This window comes from Pelophylax lessonae (genome assembly GCF_965119305.1).
Source record: "Pelophylax lessonae genome assembly, chromosome: 8".
NCBI classification, from domain to species: domain Eukaryota; kingdom Metazoa; phylum Chordata; class Amphibia; order Anura; family Ranidae; genus Pelophylax; species Pelophylax lessonae.
In genome coordinates this window covers 252,366,272-252,386,689 of record NC_138775.1, presented here as the reverse complement: position 1 = coordinate 252,386,689, position 20,418 = coordinate 252,366,272, and the positions used below count along the sequence as shown (strand labels likewise).

At 45.0% G+C, this 20,418-nt stretch overlaps 1 protein-coding gene across 1 annotated transcript in view; it reads right to left on the bottom strand.

The window, feature by feature from the left end:
• Window positions 1–19,113, bottom strand: part of SYDE2 (synapse defective Rho GTPase homolog 2) — a 102,158-nt gene extending 83,045 nt beyond the window's left edge. The window contains exons 1-2 of the mRNA XM_082265816.1: window positions 18,901–19,113; window positions 9,633–11,249 (exon numbers count right to left, since the gene is read on the bottom strand). Of these exons, the coding sequence (XP_082121942.1) occupies window positions 9,633–11,249; window positions 18,901–18,991 (1,708 nt within the window). The 5' untranslated portion in view covers window positions 18,992–19,113. The remainder of the gene's footprint in view (window positions 1–9,632; window positions 11,250–18,900) is intronic.
• Between the last annotated feature and the right edge of the window lie 1,305 nt (window positions 19,114–20,418).

The following is a 20,418-nucleotide window of genomic DNA, read 5'->3' as shown; positions in this document are numbered from 1 at the left end:
CCAGGGAGTATACGCCCACTCTCAGCTATAGGAACTCAGTTTTGTTACAAACAATGTCAGAAGAAAGCCAACTCCACAGAGGGGTGGGTGCTGTGTCCGTCAATGAACATCAAAGAAACGGATTTTACAGGAAGTCAAAAATCCAATTTTCTCTATTGTTCACTGAAGGACACAGCTCCTGATTCTTCTTAACCATTGGGACATCCCAAAGCAACGGAGACCGCACTGGAGGAACCAAATGTCGGACACCCTGAAGAAAAGGTACGCACCAGGGAGTGAGTGGCCAAAGGTCGTTGGAAAAAAGACTGCTAAAAACCAATATCTGGCCCTTGATGGTACCCAAGGCCTATTACTGTTCAACCCCCTGTTGAAGGAAGGTTAAGATCTGATCCACTGAGAAGGAGCAAGGATGAACCCCAAGAGACTCACACCATGCAATGTATGTTTTCCACGTACAATGGTAGATCTTTATAGAAGTAGATTTCCTCGCTTTTAACAGCATCAGGAATCACAGACTCAGACAAACCTCCATCCTTCAGCACCTGGCGTTCAACTGCCAAGTCATTAAAGCCAGGGACTGTAAAGCAGGATGGAAGATTGGTCCTTGGGACAGCAGATCCTCCCTGAGAGGAAGTCCCCAAGGAGCATCGGCGACCAGCCGTACCAGATCACATACCAAGACCGGTGAGGCCAGTCTGGAGCCACTAGAATGATCGGAATCCCCTCTGCCTGGATCCTGCACAGGAGGTCATGGAAGAAGTTTGAGAGGCTGGAACGAATCGGTCAGCCTACCTTAGAATGCTGGCTACTTACCAAGCCACCAGGACACTTCTTGTGCCCCCTCGGTGATCAATATAGACCACAGGTGTGACATTGTCCGAATCAATTCGTACCGTACACCCTGAAGACGAATTGTCCAATGGGCCAGACAAAGTCTGATTGCTCGGAGTTCCAGTAAATTAAATCTGCAGTCTGGACTCTGCCAGAGTCCAAACCCCCTGAGCATGTCTGTGCTAAGGACATCTCTTCCCAACTGGACAGGCTGGAATCCGTGGTGACAACCGTCTAGTACAGGGGGAGAAAGGATTTTCCCGGTCGAAGTGTCGGAGAACAAAGTCACCTCTAGAGAACGTGGATCCTTGTCCGCAGGTCTGGAAGAGCCTGCTTGTGGCTTGCCAGACTAGGTCATCTTAGAACCTCTGGTGGAGGCCCTGACTTTTGATCCCTTGTCTTGAGACGAAAAGACCTCTTATGAGCCGAGGAGAACGGCCCACATCTACAACAGGGCTCCTTGCCCTTGGTAGCCTGCAGATGAGTACTCTTTCCCCCTGCAAGACCCTTAACAATGTCATCCAAGGAAGCTCCAAACCGGTGATCCCCAAAAGGGGGGGGGGAGGGGAATCAGATAAGGCCTACTTAAAAGTCTGGTCCGCAGACCAGCAGTTCAGCCAGATAATACGCCGAAGGACCACTGCTGACACCGACAGCCTAGAAATCAAAGGTGTTGCATCCAAAAAGGCAATACAGATAAACTGTAGCCCCTGGACCAACTGATCCTTCAGCTCCGCAAAGACAGGGGAAAGTAATTTCCACTCCAGCTCCCGGCATAAAAGTTTAGCCCCCCCGGTCAGAGTTTGCGACACCAGGGCAATAGTAAATACCGGCCTAAGTGCCAAACCAACCACAGTGAACATATGGCAGGCAAGAGCCTCCGCCCTCCTATCACCTGGATCTTTAAAGGCTGGGGACTCCTCAACCGGAATTAGGGTAGCTTTAACCTTTAAACCGACGAGTTCACTACAGGTGGGATCGTCCACCTTTAACGCAGTTATTCTCAAAAGGACACCGCAAGCAACAAGAGCTTAGGAACCACCGTGTTTTGGACAACCCCACTGTTCTGTGGTAATGTTGTCAAAGTGAGCAGAAAAGGGAACACCCTCGCCACTTTGAAGGGCCTGTGGGTGCCAAAAAAGGGACCGGTGTCTGACGCAGCATCAGTGCAACCTCCAATTTCAAAGTGTCACGCACAAACTGACACAAAGCAGGCATCCACCAGTGTCTTTTCATGTGCGGCTAGAGGAGCAGAGGAATCATTCTTACTATCTGAGCACTCAGGTTGCGTGGACGCAGACCCAGTATGGTCGCTATATACCAAGCTCACCTCAAAAACATAATTGGGGGGGGGGGGGCGAAAGACCCACAGTGACTACTGAAATTTTAGAGGGGCTGTGGGGGAAGGAGGGGAACCCGGGGGTCCCACCATCCCAGGGAGGGGCCCACTTCCAACCAAAAACCCTCCAGGGGTAGAGGGGGGGGACAGCTATTTACCACACCAGGAACCGGGTGGGCACCTCTCCGAACAGAACACCTCTCCACCAGAACGGGGGTGCTGTCAGCCAGGAGAAACGCTGCAACTCAGGCCGCGACCAGGTTGTGTGCGTCCTGGCGAGACGCTTAACTCGCAGGCCAGCCCCCATCCAGTGGGGCTATGTCACGGCCAAACTAGCGCGGAGCTGCGGGCTGAAAGCGCTCGCTGGCCAGACTGAGGGGGACCCTAAGGATCTAGATTATCCAGTTCTTCGTTCAGTCCGGCACTTGATTGTAGATAACAGGACCAAAATAATAAAAGGAGGAGAAAATTCCATTTAAAAATAAAAAATTGCCAGGACCAGAGATCCCAGCAAGGAACTAAGTCCTGACTAGGCAGAAAAAAAACTGAGTGCCTATAGCTGAGAGTGAGTGTATATATCCCCTGGGACTGCCCATAAGTGTAGTCAAGCTTTTTCCTGCCTAGTGTCCTACTCCTGTAGGGGGCAGCATAACTCAATGGTTAAGAAGAATCAGGAGCTGTCTGTCAAAGAACGAAAGAGAAAAATCATTTGCCTCTGGCCTCCCTCCAACACTTTTGAATCTACATGCTTGTTCCAAGTCAGTTGCTAACAATACACAGAAGCCTGACACAGCCTGGTAATTGGCATTCTAAGGATATAGGCAATGGCAGCTTCCATATTTCTATCAACACAGGTTTCCTCTAAAGGGAACTTGTCATGTCACTGCTAACTTGTATAGAAAGCTATAGGCTCCAGGTCTGTCATCTTATCCTCATCATAGTACTACACAGGGGAAAGACCGATGTCACGCTATCACAACATTTTCCAAGCAGGAAAATGTGCTTCTACTGGCTGCAAAAAAATGAAGGTACTCATGAACGAGAAAGGAAAAGTTGCCATTTCAGCCGCATAAATGACAATGTCTCCAAGATGCAGAAGAGCCCTGGGGCCATCATATTAAAAATGTAAACAGATTCTAACTTTCAATGTCAAATGTGGAAACTCTGGATTCTGTTTCATAAAGTTCCTTTAAGATGGCCCCATGGCCCCTCCGTAACCCAATGCTGTAGCCACCAATGATCAGAAATTGTAATTTAATTGGTTAGAAAACCTGTCCCAATTGCTATTGACCCAACACCCTAATGCCAGCCACAGATGGATCAAATATCGCCTGGATCAGCAAGGACTGGCCGAGAATCGATCCATCTATGGGCAGGCTGGTTGTACCCAAGTTGATCCATCATTTAACTTCTCTACAACCAGCCTGTCAGATTTTTTTTCTCACTGTCGGTGTCTATAGCCACTAGCAGTAATATTGTGTGCTGGTGGCCGGAAAGGCTCCCTGCTGGTAGAACACATAGGCACTGTGGGAACAATTCCTCCATCAACACTGATTGTATTGGTGGGGGAAGCGAACAATTTTCTTTCCTTACCGAACTACAAGTTTCAGCATTACTTTAAAAATTAAAAAACAATTAAATAAAAGAGAAGAGGACAAGCAGGAGCTTGCAGTCACTAAGAAGCTGTATGAGTATTGTACTAAGCCTCATAAGCAAAATGCCGATCTCCAAAAACAAAGAAAAAAAAAAAAAGAACTGCAAAAAACAAAAAACCCTTGGCAGCACATTATGCAGACTCTACCCTGGAGTGAACTGGTGACAACATATCTGAGTGTCCTACCACTGCTTGCAGGGTGATAAATCTCCAGCAATCTGTCAGATAAGACCAAGGGCCTGTATGAACACAGCTCCAAAATTCCATGTCTCTCTCCTGCCCATAGCAAGCAAGCTCCCAACAATTGGCACTACACTGCAAGGATATTTACATTCACAACACAGCCAGCAGTGATTAAATCCACACATCTTCTGGGCCACTTTTCGCTTTGTCGATTAAACAAAACAAACAGGGAAAAAAGAAAGAGCATTTCTACAGACGGTGTGACAGGTTTTAGCAAACCAGACATGCAAAAAGATTTTGTTGCTAATACAACTACAATTCTTCATCCTAAATGTGTCAGCAGCAACACATGGTGCAAATCTGCCAACCAATAAGAGTGGCTGTATGCAGCGCAATCAGCATTCGCATCACAGCAGATATAAATAAGTTGACCATGTCAAGCTGACCATAAAAGTGGAAATATAGTACATTACAATCTCTTCAACCACTTGGAGTTGACCATATGGTGGCAAATAATCACCAAAAACTAAATAATCATTCACCACAAGTAGGATTTGGTCATTCGCAAAGTCAAAACTGGGCAATAAAATTCAAAAGCGATTGCTTTTTCTGCCAGGTTTGGTTTGGGAAATTCAGATCCGAACTTCTTGCACTTAACCCAACTACTTTGCCTGGCAACAATGGAATTAAAAGTTCAATCACTCTACCAAACTGAAAGTCGAACAGCCAGCCTACAGCTCCTTATAATGGGCGCCATGAAGTCTATTCAGCAGATCTGTGATCAGTTCCCCTGCTAAACCAAACAGAACCGGGTAGATGATACTTGTGACATCCATGCCCATCCAGTGTCCAGCTTCATTTAAGAACTGGAGCTTTCTATATTACATCTACGACCAGCTGGATGTACAGAGACTTGCGTCATCTTTCATCAGAGTGACTCCAAACCATCACAATTAGGTCCGGAAAATGAAAACAGGATGCAGACCTCTTCCATTTTTTCTTGAACCTGGACAGACTTAGAGGTAAGCAGATGTAAATGGTTATCTTCATGTCCATAACCTTACATGAAACTTCTGATAGGTCTGTCTGAAAAATTGGCAAGCAGACCTGATCGGATTGCCCTTGTTATAGAGGCCTAAAAAGTGTATGTAAATCCATTAGCTCCCGCTTTCATTTATTGATAGTGCCTAAAAGCATTTAATCCATGGTCCATATATCCCACCTCTCTAATTACTAGAAAGACCTTTTTTTGCAATGTTTTGTACCCCAACACACACACACCTTCACCCCAAGCCTTTAGATGATTATAATGAATATTTCGCCTGACAGCAGTCGGGTCATCCGTTCAAATCCCAACTAGGGCACTACCTGTTTGGAGTTTGCATGTTCTCCCTATGCCTGCATGGGACATGCTGGTAGGTTAATTGGTTCCTGTCTAAATTGGCCCTAGTATGTGTATGTATAAATGCGAGTTAGGGACCTTAGATTGGAAACATGACCACCAGAGAAACAAGTGGAGTGCAAGTCTAGTTGCACCTTCCTGAGACCCTCATGAAATTGTTGATATCCAAAATTGCAAAACCTCTGCATCTACCACGTAGATAAAGTCCACTGGCTGAGTTTGGCACAAAAATGCTAGCAGCATGCAATACAGAGAAATAGGATGGATGCTCATGGCCACTCTATTGGTAATACCCAGAAAACTGTAGGAAACTTAATCGATGGCACCACTAGAGGTGAAGGTTAACAGGTCAACAATCACACAGTTCCGCAGCCGGTTATTTTTTTCACAGATTTTAGTAAACCATATAAGAAGGTGCATTGATTTACACTATTTGAGAGTATGCAGACAGTTGTATTAGAGTAGTGTCAATGCAGGTATCTACTTTATAACGTGTTGGTCATTACCAGCTGTTGAATTCAGACAGCTATCTGTCAGCAAGTGATATTAAAGGTTAAACAAAAAAAAAAGGAAACATGTTATACTTACCTGCTCTATGCAGTGTATTTGCACAGAGCAATGCTGATCCTCCTCTTCTCTGGTCCCCCACTGGCGCTCCTGGCCCCTCCCTCCTGCCGTGTGACCCCCAGAGCAAGCAGCTTGCAATGGGGGCACCCAAGCAGGCTCATTCCCATGTCGCAGCTCTACGTAACCATTCACACCTAAAGCTGTGGCTTGGCCCCAACCCCCCGCTCTCCTCATTGGCTCACTGGCTGAGATTGAGAGTTGGCTGCTGCACACAGGTTTTTTTACCTTCATGCATTAAGGTAAAAAAAAAAAAAACCTTGAGTCTTTAGAACGAATTTAAATGTCCTAAGCACTTTGTGCATCTAAATTGAATACAACTCCAAAGAAAATTAAAAAAAAAAAAAAACAATTGGCTGAAATTCGAGTCGTGGGTGGCCCCGTCGGCTGCACCTGGCTTGATAAACTTTAGGGCTCCATTCACACTAGTGCGATTTCAGATGCGACTTGAGATCACAGAACTGTATGGCAATGGAAATCACATTGTTTTCAATATTGCCCATTTCCATCAATGCAACTCAGCACAGCGCACTTATGGAAGAGACTCCCTACTTTGGTGTGATTCCAGCATGATTTTGGCCCCACAGAATATGCAGACCACTTTAAAGTAGTATGCAAGTTGCACTACACAATCGTACTGAAAGCCGGTTAAAAATTGGATTACAGCAGTGTGAACCTAACCCGACTGAAAACAAAAAAACTGAAGGAGCTAGGTGAAAAATTGTCAATCGAACAGCGACTGCATCCAATCAAATGAAGTCACTGTACAGGTATTCAACCGTGGGCACTGCAGTTGCCTGAAAGGACTTAGGCAAGGTTCCTCCATCCATGCTGTTTAGCATGGGTGGGAGAATCTTAGAATTCTCTCATTCATCCAGCGGGCTGAACACAAGTAAGCTATGTGTGTATGGTTATCATTTCTGTGTGTAAATATCTACCATGACATGAATGGTGGAAGAATTAAAAAAAAACACACACACACACAATTCTAGGACCAGTGTGCTGCCACTTCTTCCTTTTATATCAACTCAGCTGGTCCATTAATACAGCAGGACCTTCCCCTAGTTTTCTGAAAGAAAAGGGGAATTAAAGTGGAACGCTTTTTGTCCTTCTTTCTAATCTTGTTTGGTTTGCTAATAATCAGTAAACAGTCGTCATTCACAAGGCACACAGACCTGTACATCTGTGTAGAGGATGGGGTTTTATGTGCCCAGGAAATGATAGATTGTAAGCTCTTCTGAGCAGGGCCCTCTTAACCTCCCTGGCGGTATGATTCTTTTGGATTTTAGGTGTTGAAAGCGGTACCATTATTTTGCATGTAATTCTTGTGAATGAGCAGCCCAAACCAACTGTATACATTTATTATATATATTATATATATGTATGTATACAAATATTATGTATACATATATTATATATATTATATATATATATATATATATATATATATATATATATATATATATATATATATATATATATATATATTGAATACAGTTGGTTTGGGCTGCTCATTCACAAGAATTACGTGTATATATATATATATATATATATATATATACGTGTGTCTATATATATATATATATATATACATATACATATATATATATATATATATATATATATATATATATATATATATACATATATATATATATATGTATATATGTATATATGTATATATATATATATATATATGTGTGTGTGTGTGTGTATATATATATATATATATATAATGTATATGTGTGTATATATATATATATATACATATATTTACATAAAAAGTACAGTAAAACTGCAGGAAAGGGCACTGGGGGGCAATGTAATGTGATTTTATTTTATTTTTAACGGTATCAGTGTGTTTGGTGCATTATACATTTGAATTTGCCGCCGGTTCCACCCTCCCGGCGGACGTCACGTCGCCGGAGACGGAAGTCGGGGCTCGCAGACGATCAGGAGGAAGATCCGCCGCCGCACACCGCCCGCAGTCTTCGCTGGATCCCGGAGAAAAGGTAAGTAAAACCTCCTCCAGCATCCAGCGATCTTCTTAGCGATACCCCGAGTGTGACTCGGGGTTACCGCTTTTGGCACTAAAATCTTACCCCGAGTCACACTCGGGAATACCGCTAGGAAGGTTAATCCTCTTGTATTTTATTGTATTGTATATGTACTGTCTCCCTCTAATATTGTAAAGAGCTGCGTAAACTGCTGGCGCTAAAGAAATCCTTAATAATAATAATAATAGGTGTTCTATGCAGCCAGTCTGTTAAAATGTTTGACAGGCTCAGAGATAGAGCGGCTGTATGGATTTTCCTGCAGAAGCCACAGAACAGGGACAGACACACAGCTCACAATGCTGGTAATCTATAAGAAAATAACATGATGCTTGCCATTTTATGTTCATAGGGGTAATCTTAGGGTGAACTTCCAATTTTAACTGTGAATGATGATGTCCAAAAGCCAACTTCCCTAGCAAATCCACACACACACACCAACATATACTCTGGTGTAATTGCCTAACCAAGAACAAATTGTTACCTACACAACAGTATAATTTGACTGTTGATCTTTTCACCTGGAAAAAAAAAGTTGTCTCAAAGTGCTAATTTGTGAAGTATAGTTAGATCATCCGCAGTGGTTATGCAAATTCTAAGCAAATCATAGTTAGGAAGAAAACACGTCCTGCACACAACTGAAGCCTATTGGTCTAAATACACGCTCAATCTGCTATGTAAAGAGGGCTCTGTAATTAGAGAACTGGAAACCGTAAGCGACTTTTATCTTTATATGGTATTACCCAGCAAAGGCAGCAAAGGAATTTGCTTTGTTTAATATGGGTAGTGACAGTTGCATTCCTAATGTATACAAATGTTGGAAAGAAGGCCAAAAACACTGTAAATATACATTATAAAGTAAACAGAACATATATAATATCGTGGAGGAAGTTCTAGCAACACAAGTCGTCAGCAGTGAGGCACCATAGGTCCCGGCAGGTTTTTATGACCCTGATGCCAAGCTGAATGCTGCATCTACAAAAGCGGAGAAGCCACCATCATGACTTGCTGGGAGTTTTACTCACCGGGAAGACTGTGGGTTGCCCAAATATAAAAATAAGAAAAAAAAGGTCATGTGCGCTGTTTTTTGCACAAAACTGCTTCCATTCCTTTGGTTGGACTGCATGCTGCACTCTCTTTATCCTCAAAATACTTTAAAATCCATAGTTTTGCCTCTGCTAATGAAGTTAAGCTTTTACAAATCTGCATACACATTATCTTTCCTAAAATGTCACATTACAGCACAAGTAAAATACATTTTTTTTAAACATGCAGTAGACAAAATAGGGAAGAAGTGGCAACAATATGAAGAAGAAAAGACAGAAGAAATAAAAGTGGCATTAAGAACGCATAGATGTTAATGCATGAGCCTATAGCATATGCATTATTATACCATGCCAGGAGTACAGGACCCACCACCATGTCACCTATTAGTACACAGATATTGGGAGATATAGAAGACCTCTGATTTTCCACCACCCAAAAAAGAGAAGCTTTGGCAGACATTTGCAGGCCTGGAGCTGGGCCCATGCCCTGCTCGCCTACCTGTCATTGGGGGTCTTTCCATCTCTCCAGGCATCTTCAGGGATGTCGCTGAACTGTCCTGGAGATGCTCGGATTTGCAGCTTCCAGTTGGACTGGACTCCGGCTTGCTGGATCCGCTGGCTTTCTGAGAGGATCCAATGATGCGTTCCTTCATTTCCAAAGACAATAAGCGTCCTTTGTACATCCATTTTTGCATTTTCTTCACTGTTCGGCCCGATGGCTTCTGTGAGGCTCTGTGACTTTCCGCACTCATGTCTGCACCATGCCTGCCATTAGTGACTGTAACTGAGACCAAGTCCCCTGGTGTTTGGCGTATATAATCAGAGGGATTACAAATGCCACTCTCAGAGGCTCTCCAGTTCACAGAGGATAATATGTCCCGGGGGCTGCCCTCACTGTCAGCATCCGTGTGGTGACCAATAGAACCCTGGCTGTGCTCAAAACCACAATCAGATGACAAGTTGCTATGGACAGGGCTGTACTTTATCTGACTATCGCTGTGGCACTTGTACAAAGTTCTGAAGGCTGGCAGGCTGTAGACAGCGTCAACGCTTTTGCTAAATGTCTGCATCCTGTTAAGCTGGGAGCTTAATAAAGCATTCAAAGACGCCAAATCACTATGGGACACTTGTTTTGGGCTGGCGTCATCAGAGGACCAAACATCACTTTCTACCACCCTTGCAGAGGACTGGGAATAAACGCTATCCTGGGACTGGGAGCTAGAGGGGCACGTTTCTGTTCTGCACCTGATTTTGCTAGAGGGGATCTCAAGAGGCATGTCATGCATGGCATGAATTAATAAATAATAAGCCTCTTGCAACTGAGATCTCAGTCTGTCAGTCTCTAGGTACATGTCCACGCTGCCTTTCCGCTCTTGATGGCCATAATCAGCCACCGGGGAGGCCACGGCATTGTGCATCAATGGTGCTGGGGGCCCAGGAAAATGGCTATTGCACTGAGCCTCACTTGGACTAGTAATCAAGAGATGCTCATTATCATAATAATCATCTTCCTCGCTGTCCTCGGAATGGTTTCGGGTGTTCCCATAATACGGGGCATTTACAAGTCCCAGGGGAGGTATGTGGCAGTTTGTAGAGAAAGAACTGCTTCCTTCAAAAGTACTGGAGCACCACTGTGTGTTTTCAACATATCGGGGACCTGTATGAGGCTCCTTGGCTGGACTAGATTTAGGGGGATACATGAAATTAAGAGGGTATGACGGGGAAGGCCACTGTCCCTCAAAATGAGGGTTTGCGGTGTATGGAGCGCTATTTGGAGACTTAATCTGAGTCTCTGGTTGGAACTGAAAACCTCCGTAAGAGTAACGTCCCATGATGGCATCCTTACAATTTATACCACATGACAGAGGGTGTGACTTGGTGTTGTTGTCTCTTTCCATGCCATTGGGCAAGCAATCCGTGCTGCTGATATTGCTATAATGGGAGTACCGGCACCCCTGAGTGGGCTGATTGGAAGATGCGGGTCCTGATGCTGCTTCCCATTTGGAAGGATGAGAGTAATTGTTATTATTGTGGTTCTGAGAAGACCAATCTTTATTGTGATTGCCAGCCAGTTTGCTCTCTTCCGGGGTCACCGTCTTGATTCCACATGGCGGTCCTGCAGACCCCAATAGAATGTCAACAGGGCTGCTTAAACATAATTCCCCTTTGATGCTATCTTGGGACTTTAGACTGCACCCCAAAAATCAATTCTAAACCCATCCTTCAATTCATCTGCAGATACTACTAAGCAGTCCCTGGAAGCTTCATATACTGCTGTCTGGAGACTGTGGTCAGCCTCCAGAGAGGACCTTTATGGCTCGTTTCCACTGAGCGGTACGGTTCGGTTCGGTACGGTACGCTATTTTTGCCGTTTCCATTGTGAATGGTACCCTAATTCCGAACCGTACCGTACCACTTTTTTGGGACCCTTTCGTTGGGGTACCAAGCACATTAGTACCGTACCAACAGGGTGGAGCTACACTCTGCAGAACTTTGATTGGTTGACAGAGAATCGTCTATCACAGCTTTCCTGCTACACCACGCCTATCATGAAAGGGTACTATTGGCAGTGGAAACGCAAGGTGTACCGTTCCGAACCGTACCGTACTGAACCGAACCGTACCACTCAGTGGAAACGAGGCAATATGGAAGCATTCTAGTCTGCACTCAACCCAGGAGCTTACAATCAACCCAAACATAAGATACTAAAACCCTCAGTATCCCCTAAGAATTACCCTGGACACCCAGATGCTTACAGCTTTCATAGGTCTCTAATTTGTACTAACCACTTTATTTAAAATAGACAGAGGTATCTATCAGGGGTCCAAAATACATACCTAAAAAATCTTACACATACACTGTATTCCCTACGACTCACACCCAAAACCCATCTCCTTACATTTACCAGGACTGGAGCCTGCACCCACCAACAATTGTGTTACAGATTAGGCTGGCCATACACTCTACAAAAAAAATTGGTCGAAATTCGGTCATTTGGACAGTTCTTTTGTTTTTCGGCCAGTTAATGGGCACGAATTAGTAATCGGTTGTGACATTCTTGAGCCAAAACTAAGAACAAATATGGAAATTTTCTGCCGAATAAGGGATAAACTGAAAGGTTACTGTGCTTCTCGTCCAAACTGTTTGCACTAGGTTTAGGTGAAAAAAAACGAAAACAAAAAACGGATTCATTTATGTCCATTGAATGATTTATCGGTCATTACATGATGGCACAATCGTTTGCTCTCACGGCCAAGTGTTTGTTTTTTGAAAATTAGTTAGAACGATTTTTTGTATACTGTATGGCCAGCATTACTCTACCATGGCACTAACAAGTCCCCTTCCTGAATTCAAACCCTTGAGGCACTCTGACACCTGCAAAGCTTCTGGTAATTATCAAGACAATTTACCCTTAACTCCCAGTTCTTCTGTCATAAGTCTAAAAGATGCAATTTGTTCACCCGCATCTTTAAAAAGAATCTCTGTAGTATCTTTCATGATGCTCCTGGCCGTGGTTGTGGGGCTCTAACCCCTAACCCATCCCTCACCTCTTTATAATGGTTATATCCATCAATTCTTCTATAACAAATCTGAAATGTCCCTTCAGCTGACCTACCGCCAAAACATACATTATAGTTTACATGGCTCCCTGTGATGCACCTAGTCCTAGATTAAAGCTGTCTCTGTATTGCTTTAACTGCATTTTATTATATTACAGTTCTTAGGGGTCCCTTGCTGTGTAGCCCAACATGACAGTTCATTATTTCCCAGCTACTCCCACACTAAGCACTTCACACTTATCAGGGCACTCTAGCTGGCATTTTCCAGGGTCTGAGAAATGCACCCAGTATGATAAATCACATTCAAACAGTCCTTGGGGTAATCTAGCCTGCACTGTCCAGAACAGTCCCTAGGATGCTCTATTCTATACTCTATAGAGGAACAGTCCCTGCGGCGCTCTATTCTATACTCTCTAGAGGAACAGTCCCTGGGGCGCTCTATTCTATACTCTATAGAGGAACAGTCCCTGCGGCGCTCTATTCTATACTCTCTAGAGGAACAGTCCCTGGGGCGCTCTATTCTATACTCTCTAGAGGAACAGTCCCTGGGGCGCTCTATTCTATACTCTCTAGAGGAACAGTCCCTGGGGCGCTCTATTCTATACTCTCTAGAGGAACAGTCCCTGCGGCGCTCTATTCTATACTCTCTAGAGGAACAGTCCCTGGGGCGCTCTATTCTATACTCTCTAGAGGAACAGTCCCTGGGGTACTCTATTCTATACTCTCTAGAGGAACAGTCCCTGGGGTACTCTATTCTATACTCTCTAGAGGAACAGTCCCTGGGGTACTCTATTCTATACTCTCTAGAGGAACAGTCCCTGGGGCGCTCTATTCTATACTCTCTAGAGGAACAGTCCCTGCGGCGCTCTATTCTATACTCTCTAGAGGAACAGTCCCTGGGGCGCTCTATTCTATACTCTCTAGAGGAACAGTCCCTGGGGTACTCTATTCTATACTCTCTAGAGGAACAGTCCCTGGGGTACTCTATTCTATACTCTCTAGAGGAACAGTCCCTGGGGTACTCTATTCTATACTCTCTAGAGGAACAGTCCCTGGGGCGCTCTATTCTATACTCTCTAGAGGAACAGTCCCTGGGGCGCTCTATTCTATACTCTCTAGAGGAACAGTCCCTGGGGTGCTCTATTCTATAGAGAAAGAAAGGAACAAGCCGCTCAGGTGTGTCAGTCCGACCTGGTGCTGGTAAGACCCGTAATCCGGAAAATTGCAAATAGAAGTAGTGAAACCGCACTCAGGTAGATGAAAGCAAATGATGTGGTTTATTCTTCAAATTCATGGATATACAGACAGTGCAGGGAACAGATAATCCAGGTTAACGAGTTTCACGGCTCACATGGCCGCTTACTCATAACCGGATATGGTTATGAGTAAGCGGCCATGTGAGCCGTGAAACGCGTTAACCTGGATTATCTGTTCCCTGCACTGTCTGTATATCCATGAATTTGAAGAATAAACCACATCATTTGCTTTCATCTACCTGAGTGCGGTTTCACTACTTCTATTTGCTCTATTCTATACTCGTCTCTAGAGCAACAGTCCCTGGGGCACTCTATTCTATACTCTCTAGAGCGGCCGTCACTAAATGGCGGCCCGCGGTCCATTGGCGGCCCGCACGATGCTTCCGCCCGGACCGCGAGGCTGCCTCCTGTTATCAGTCACTGGTTTGCTGGGACCGCGGGTGTCCCAGCAACCAGTGACGTGCTGTGTGTGCTCCACGCCCCCTCCTTACACCGGCTCACTCCCAGCCGGTGTCCTGCCGGGCCGCGAGTAGGGGCGTGACGTCACGTGCGCGCCCCGCCCCCTGCTCCTTACTGCGGCTTCCATTCAGCCGGGCAGCGAGTTGGGGCGTAACATTATGTGCGCGCCCCGCCCCCTGCTGCTCGTGGCTCCTGGCTCGACTACTGGCTTCAGGTATGTGGAGCACAAGGGGAAAAAGCAATGTGGTCCCCAATTTTAAAGCTGCACTTAAAGCTGATGAGAGGTTTTTAAAGTGATGGGCATATTTTGTAGTGTTCATTGGAGTGCCCCATAAAAAAAAATGTGCCCATCAGAGTGCCCCCTAACATAAAATGTGCCCATCAGCATGCCCCTTATTTTACGCTGATGGGCATTTTTTATGTTAAGGGGCACTCTAATGGGCATATTTTATGTTAAGGGTCACACTGATGGGCATATTTTATGTTAAGGGGCACTCTAATGGGCATATTTTATGTCAAGGGTCACGCTGATGGGCATATTTTATGTTAAGAGCAACGCTGATTTACATGTTTTGTTTTGACCATCAGAGTGCCCCCTAACATAAAATGTGCCCATCAGAGTGCCCCTTAACATAAAATGCCCATCAGAGTGCCCCCTAACATAAAATGTGCCCATCAGCGTGCCCCTTATTTTATGTTAAGCGTCACGCTGATGGGCAAATTTTATGCTAAGGGGCACGCTGATGGGCACATTTTATGTTAGGGGGCACATTTTACACATTTTATGTTAGGGTGCACTCTAATGGGCATATTTTATATTAAGAGCAACGCTGATGGACACGTTTTGTTTTGCCCATCAGAGTGCCCCCTAACATAAAATATGCCCATCAGAGTGCCCCCTAACATAAAATATGCCCATCAGAGTGCCCCCTAACAAAAAATGTGTAAAATGTGCCCATCAGAGTGCCCCTTAACATAAAATGTGCCCATCAGAGTGCCCCCTAACAAAATGTGCCCATCAGAGTGCCCCTTATTTTATGTTAAGGGTCACGCTGATGGACACATTTTATGTTAAGGGGCACGCTGATGGACACATTTTATGTTAAGGAGCACTCTAATGGGCATATTTTATGTTAAGAGCAACGCTGATGGACAAGTTTTGTTTTGCCCATCTTTCTGAGTCAAAGCACAGACTTCAGATTCGGACCTCGGCCCAAAGAAAATTTTGGCGACCGGACCTCCTTGAATTTTAATTCATTACCCCTGCTCTAGAGGAACAGTCCCTGGGGTGCTCTATTCTATACTCTCTAGAGCAACAGTCCCTGGGGCACTCTATTCTATACTCTCTAGAGGAACAGTCCCTGGGGTGCTCTATTCTATACTCTCTAGAGGATCAGTCCCTGGGGCGCTCTATTCTATACTCTCTAGAGGAACAGTCCATGGGGCGCTCTATTCTATACTCTCTAGAGGAACAGTCCCTGCGGCGTTCTATTCTATACTCTCTAGAGGAACAGTCCCTGGGGCACTGTATTCTTCTGTCTCTAGGAGAACAGTCACTGAGGCACCAGCAGAAATGATAGAACTCTATTCTGCCCCCTCCAATAGACAATCACTAAGAATTGTATTCTGCCCTCTACCAGTCACCATAGCACTCAGTTCTCTATTCTCCAACACAACAGTAAGGAAGCTCTCTATTCTGTCCTCTCCAGGGGCACGATATTCTGCCCTTTCCAATAGAACAGCCAGCGGGTGCTCCATTCTCCACTCTCCAATAGAAACGCCATTCTGCCCTCACCAACAGTCACCCGGCAATCTATACAGCACTCTTGAATATAATTCTATTCGGCTCTCTCCAGCAAGACAGTCACTGAGCACTCTATACTACTCTCTCCAGCAGGACAGGCACCGAGAAATCTATACTGATCTCTCCAGCAGGACAATCACCAAGTACACTATTTACTGCTCTCTCCAGCAGGACAGTCAGTCACTTAGCACTCTATACTGCTTTCTTGAACAGAATTATATTCTGCTTTCTCCATCAAGAGTCAACAAGTACGTTATACCACTCTCTCCAGCAGGACAGTCACTAAGCACTCTACACTGCTCTATCCAGCAGGGCACTCACTAAGAACTGTATTCTGCTCTCTCCAGAAAGTCGGTCAACAGACTCTATACTGCTCTCTCCAATAAAATTCTATACTGCTCTCTCCAGCAAGACAGTCATCAAACTTTCTACATTGCTTAGGACAGTCAACAAGCACTCTATTTACTACTCACTCCTATAGAACTCTACTATGCTTTCTTCAGCAAGACAGTCTACAAGCACTCTATATACCGCTCTCTCCGGCAGGATAACCAACAAGTACTGTATTCTCTTCTCTCCAGAAAGTCCGTCTCTGAGCACTCTAAATTGCTCTCTCCAATAGAACTCTATTCTGCATTATCCAGCAATAAGTAAACAAGTATTCTATACTGTTCTCTCCAGCAAGACAGTCACTGAGCACTCTATACTGCTCTCTCCAATACAATTCTATACTGCTCTCTCCAATAAGATTCTATACTGTTCTCTTCAGCAAGACGCTCACTGAGCACTCTATACTGCACTCTCCAATAGAACTCTATTCTGCATTATCCAGCAATAAGTAAACAAGTATTCTATACTGCTCCCTCTAGCAAGACAGTCACTGAGCACTCTATACTGCTCTCTCCAATAAAATTCTATACTGCTCTCATCAGCACAACAGTCACTGAGCACTCTATACTGCACTCTCCAGCAAGACAGTCATCAAACATTCTACATTGCTTAGGACAATCAACAAGCACTCTATTTACTATTCACTCCAATATAGAACACCTCTATGCTTTCTTCAGCAAGACAGTCTACAAGCACTCAATACTGCTCTCTCCGGCAGGATAACCAACAAGTACTGTATTCTCCCTTTCCAGAAAGTCAGTCTCAGAGCACTCTATATTGCTCTCTCCACGAGGACAGTCACTGAGCACTCTATACTGATCTCTCCAATAGAACTCTATTCTGCATTATCCAGCAATAGTAAACAAGTACTCTATACAGCTCTCTCCAGCAAGACAGTCACTGAGCACTCTATACTGATCTCTCCAATACAATTCTATACTGCTCTCTCCAGCAAGACAGTCATCAAACATTCTACATTGCTTAGGACAGTCAACAAGCACTCTATTTACTACTAACCCCTATAGAACACCTCTATGCTTTCTTCAGCAAGACAGTCTACAAGCACTCTATACTGCTCTATCCAGCAGGATAACCAAGGACTGTATTCTCCTCTCTCCAGAAAGTCAGTCACTGAGCACTCTATACTGCTCTCTCCACCAGGACAGTCGCTCAGCACTCTATACTGCTCTCTCCAATAGAACTCTATTCTGCATTATCTAGCAATAAGTAAACAAGCACTCTATACTGCTCTCTCTAGCAAGACAGTCACTGAGAACTCTATACAGCTCTCGGCAGCAAGACAGTCACTGAGCTTTCTATACTGCTCTCTCCAATAGAATTCTATACTGCTCTTTTCAATAGAATTCTATACTGCTCTCTACAGCAAGACAGTCATCAAACTTTCTACATTGCTTAGGACAGTCAACAAGCACTCTATTTACTACTCACTCCTATAGAACTCTACAATGCTTTCTTCAGCAAGACAGTCTACAAGCACTCTATATACCGCTCTCTCCGGCAGCATAGCCAACAAGTACTGTATTCTCTTCTCTCCAGAAAGTCCGTCTCTGAGCACTCTATACTGATCTCTTCACCAGGACAGTCGCTCAGCACTCTATACTGATCTCTCCAATAGAACTCTATTCTGCATTATCTAGCAATAGAGTAAACAAGTATTCTATACTGCTCTCTCTAGCAAGACAGTCACTGAGCACTCTATACTACTCTCTCCAATACAATTCTATACTGCTCTCTCCAATACAATTCTATACTGCTCTCTACAGCAAGACAGTCATCAAACATTCTACATTGCTTAGGACAGTCAACAAGCACTCTATTTACTACTCACTCCTATAGAACTCTACTATGCTTTCTTCAGCAAGACAGTCACTGAGCCCTCTATATACCGCTCTCTTCTATGCATTCATACTGCACTCTCTAGAAAGCCTGACAACAAGCTCTCTATACTGCTCTCCCTCTATACTGCTCTCTCTCTCTGTATATATATACACTGCTCTCTATACTGCCCTCTCTCATATATATATATATATACTGCTCTCTATATCTATACTGCCCTCTCTCATATATATATATACTGCTCTCTCTATATACTGCTCTCTCCAGCAGGAATAGTTCAGTCCTCTCTCCCTCCATCTCTGGTGCAGCTCTGACAGTACATATTTCAGGTGGTGTTAGTTCCCGGGCACCCCTCTCCTCCTGCTGCTATAGAACTTTCTATTGGTCCCTGCGGTCCCCCCTGACAGTCCGCTCAGTGCCCCCCCTCGCCCCCCCCTTTACCTTCTCCGTTAGTCTCCAGTCCCCCCGGCGGCCCCTTCTTGGCTCTCTTTCCCCGCAGTTTAGATAGAGTCCTCCGCAGAGGATCGGCCATTCCTCCCCTGTGCCCTCAGCACTCGCAGCGGCTGCCCCGGGCGGCGGAGGGCTCCATGCTGCAGTCGGTGCTCCGCTCTCCGGGGCTCCTCTCCCCGCTGTACATATTTGGAATATTTCTGAGGTGAGAGGCCGCGGAGTCGGCGCATGCGCGCTCCTCCCCTTCTCTGTGAGGCGGGCTCTGGCCTACTACGCTACGGCTGTGTCAGCGCTGCACTCCACAAATCTCTGTGTACAATATGTGTGTGCGCCTGACAAACCTCTCCGTACCGTCTATTCTGAGGGAGAGAGTCCCCGTCCTCTCACACAATGTCTGCTGAATAAAACTGTCACCAGTGCTGACATTATTACCACTACAAGGCCCCTTCTGCCTCATAAAAACTCCTCTGACACTATGAGGTTTATTTACTAAAGGAAAATTCCCTGTGCACTGAAAGTGGAAGTGCAGTCATTGTAATCTGAGGGGGACATGGAAGGAAAATAAAAAAACAGCATGTTTGCTTGCACATGATTGGATGATAGAAATCAGATCTTCCCCTCAGATCTACAGCGACTAAACTTCCAATTTGTAGTGCACTGTGGATTTTCCTTTAGTAAATCAGCCCCTTAGGCCCTAATTCACTATAATGCCTTTGGCCCCTTTCACACAGGCAGACCGTTCAGATCCGTCTGTCCGTTTTTTTGGCGGATCTGAACGGTCCCCCCCATGCATCTCTATGGGGCATCGGATGTCATCAGAGACATGTCCGCTAACATCCGATCCGATCCATCAGGGCCTGGACAGATTGCTATCATCGAAGCAAAAATTAATTCCCAAGTTTATCAAGACATTTTGCAGGAGAACTTAAGGCCATCTGTCTACCAGCTGAAGCTCAACAGAAGATGGGTGTTGCAACAGGAGGACAATGACCCAAAGCATAGAAGTAAATCAACAACAGAATGGCTTAAACCAGGGGTGTCAAACTCCACTTCATTGAGGGCCGCATCAGCATTATGATTGCCCTCAAAGGGCCGGTTGGATCTGTAATACTAGATGTCTAGAGTATTCCAACCCCCTTACATCAGATGTCAAGAGTACCCCCCCCCCACCCTCCCTTACAACAAAGGGCACCCCCTTACCTTGTGTCGCTGCTGGGAAGACCCTGGGGGCAGAGCTGGGAAGCAGAAAGTGCAGGGTCTGGAGAGGCCCAAAAGAGCGGTGGAGTTCTACTGCAGCTCTGGGAGAGGTGTGAGGGCCACATGAAATGGCCTGGAGGGCCGGATTCGGCCCGCGGGCCTTGTGTTTGACATATGTGGCTTAAACCATGGGTGTCCAACCTTTTGGCTTCTCTGGGCCACATTGAGTGTAGAGAAATTTTTTCGGGCCGCATAAAAAAAAAAAAAAAAATACTATAGTTAACCACTTAAGCCCCGGAAGATTTTACCCCC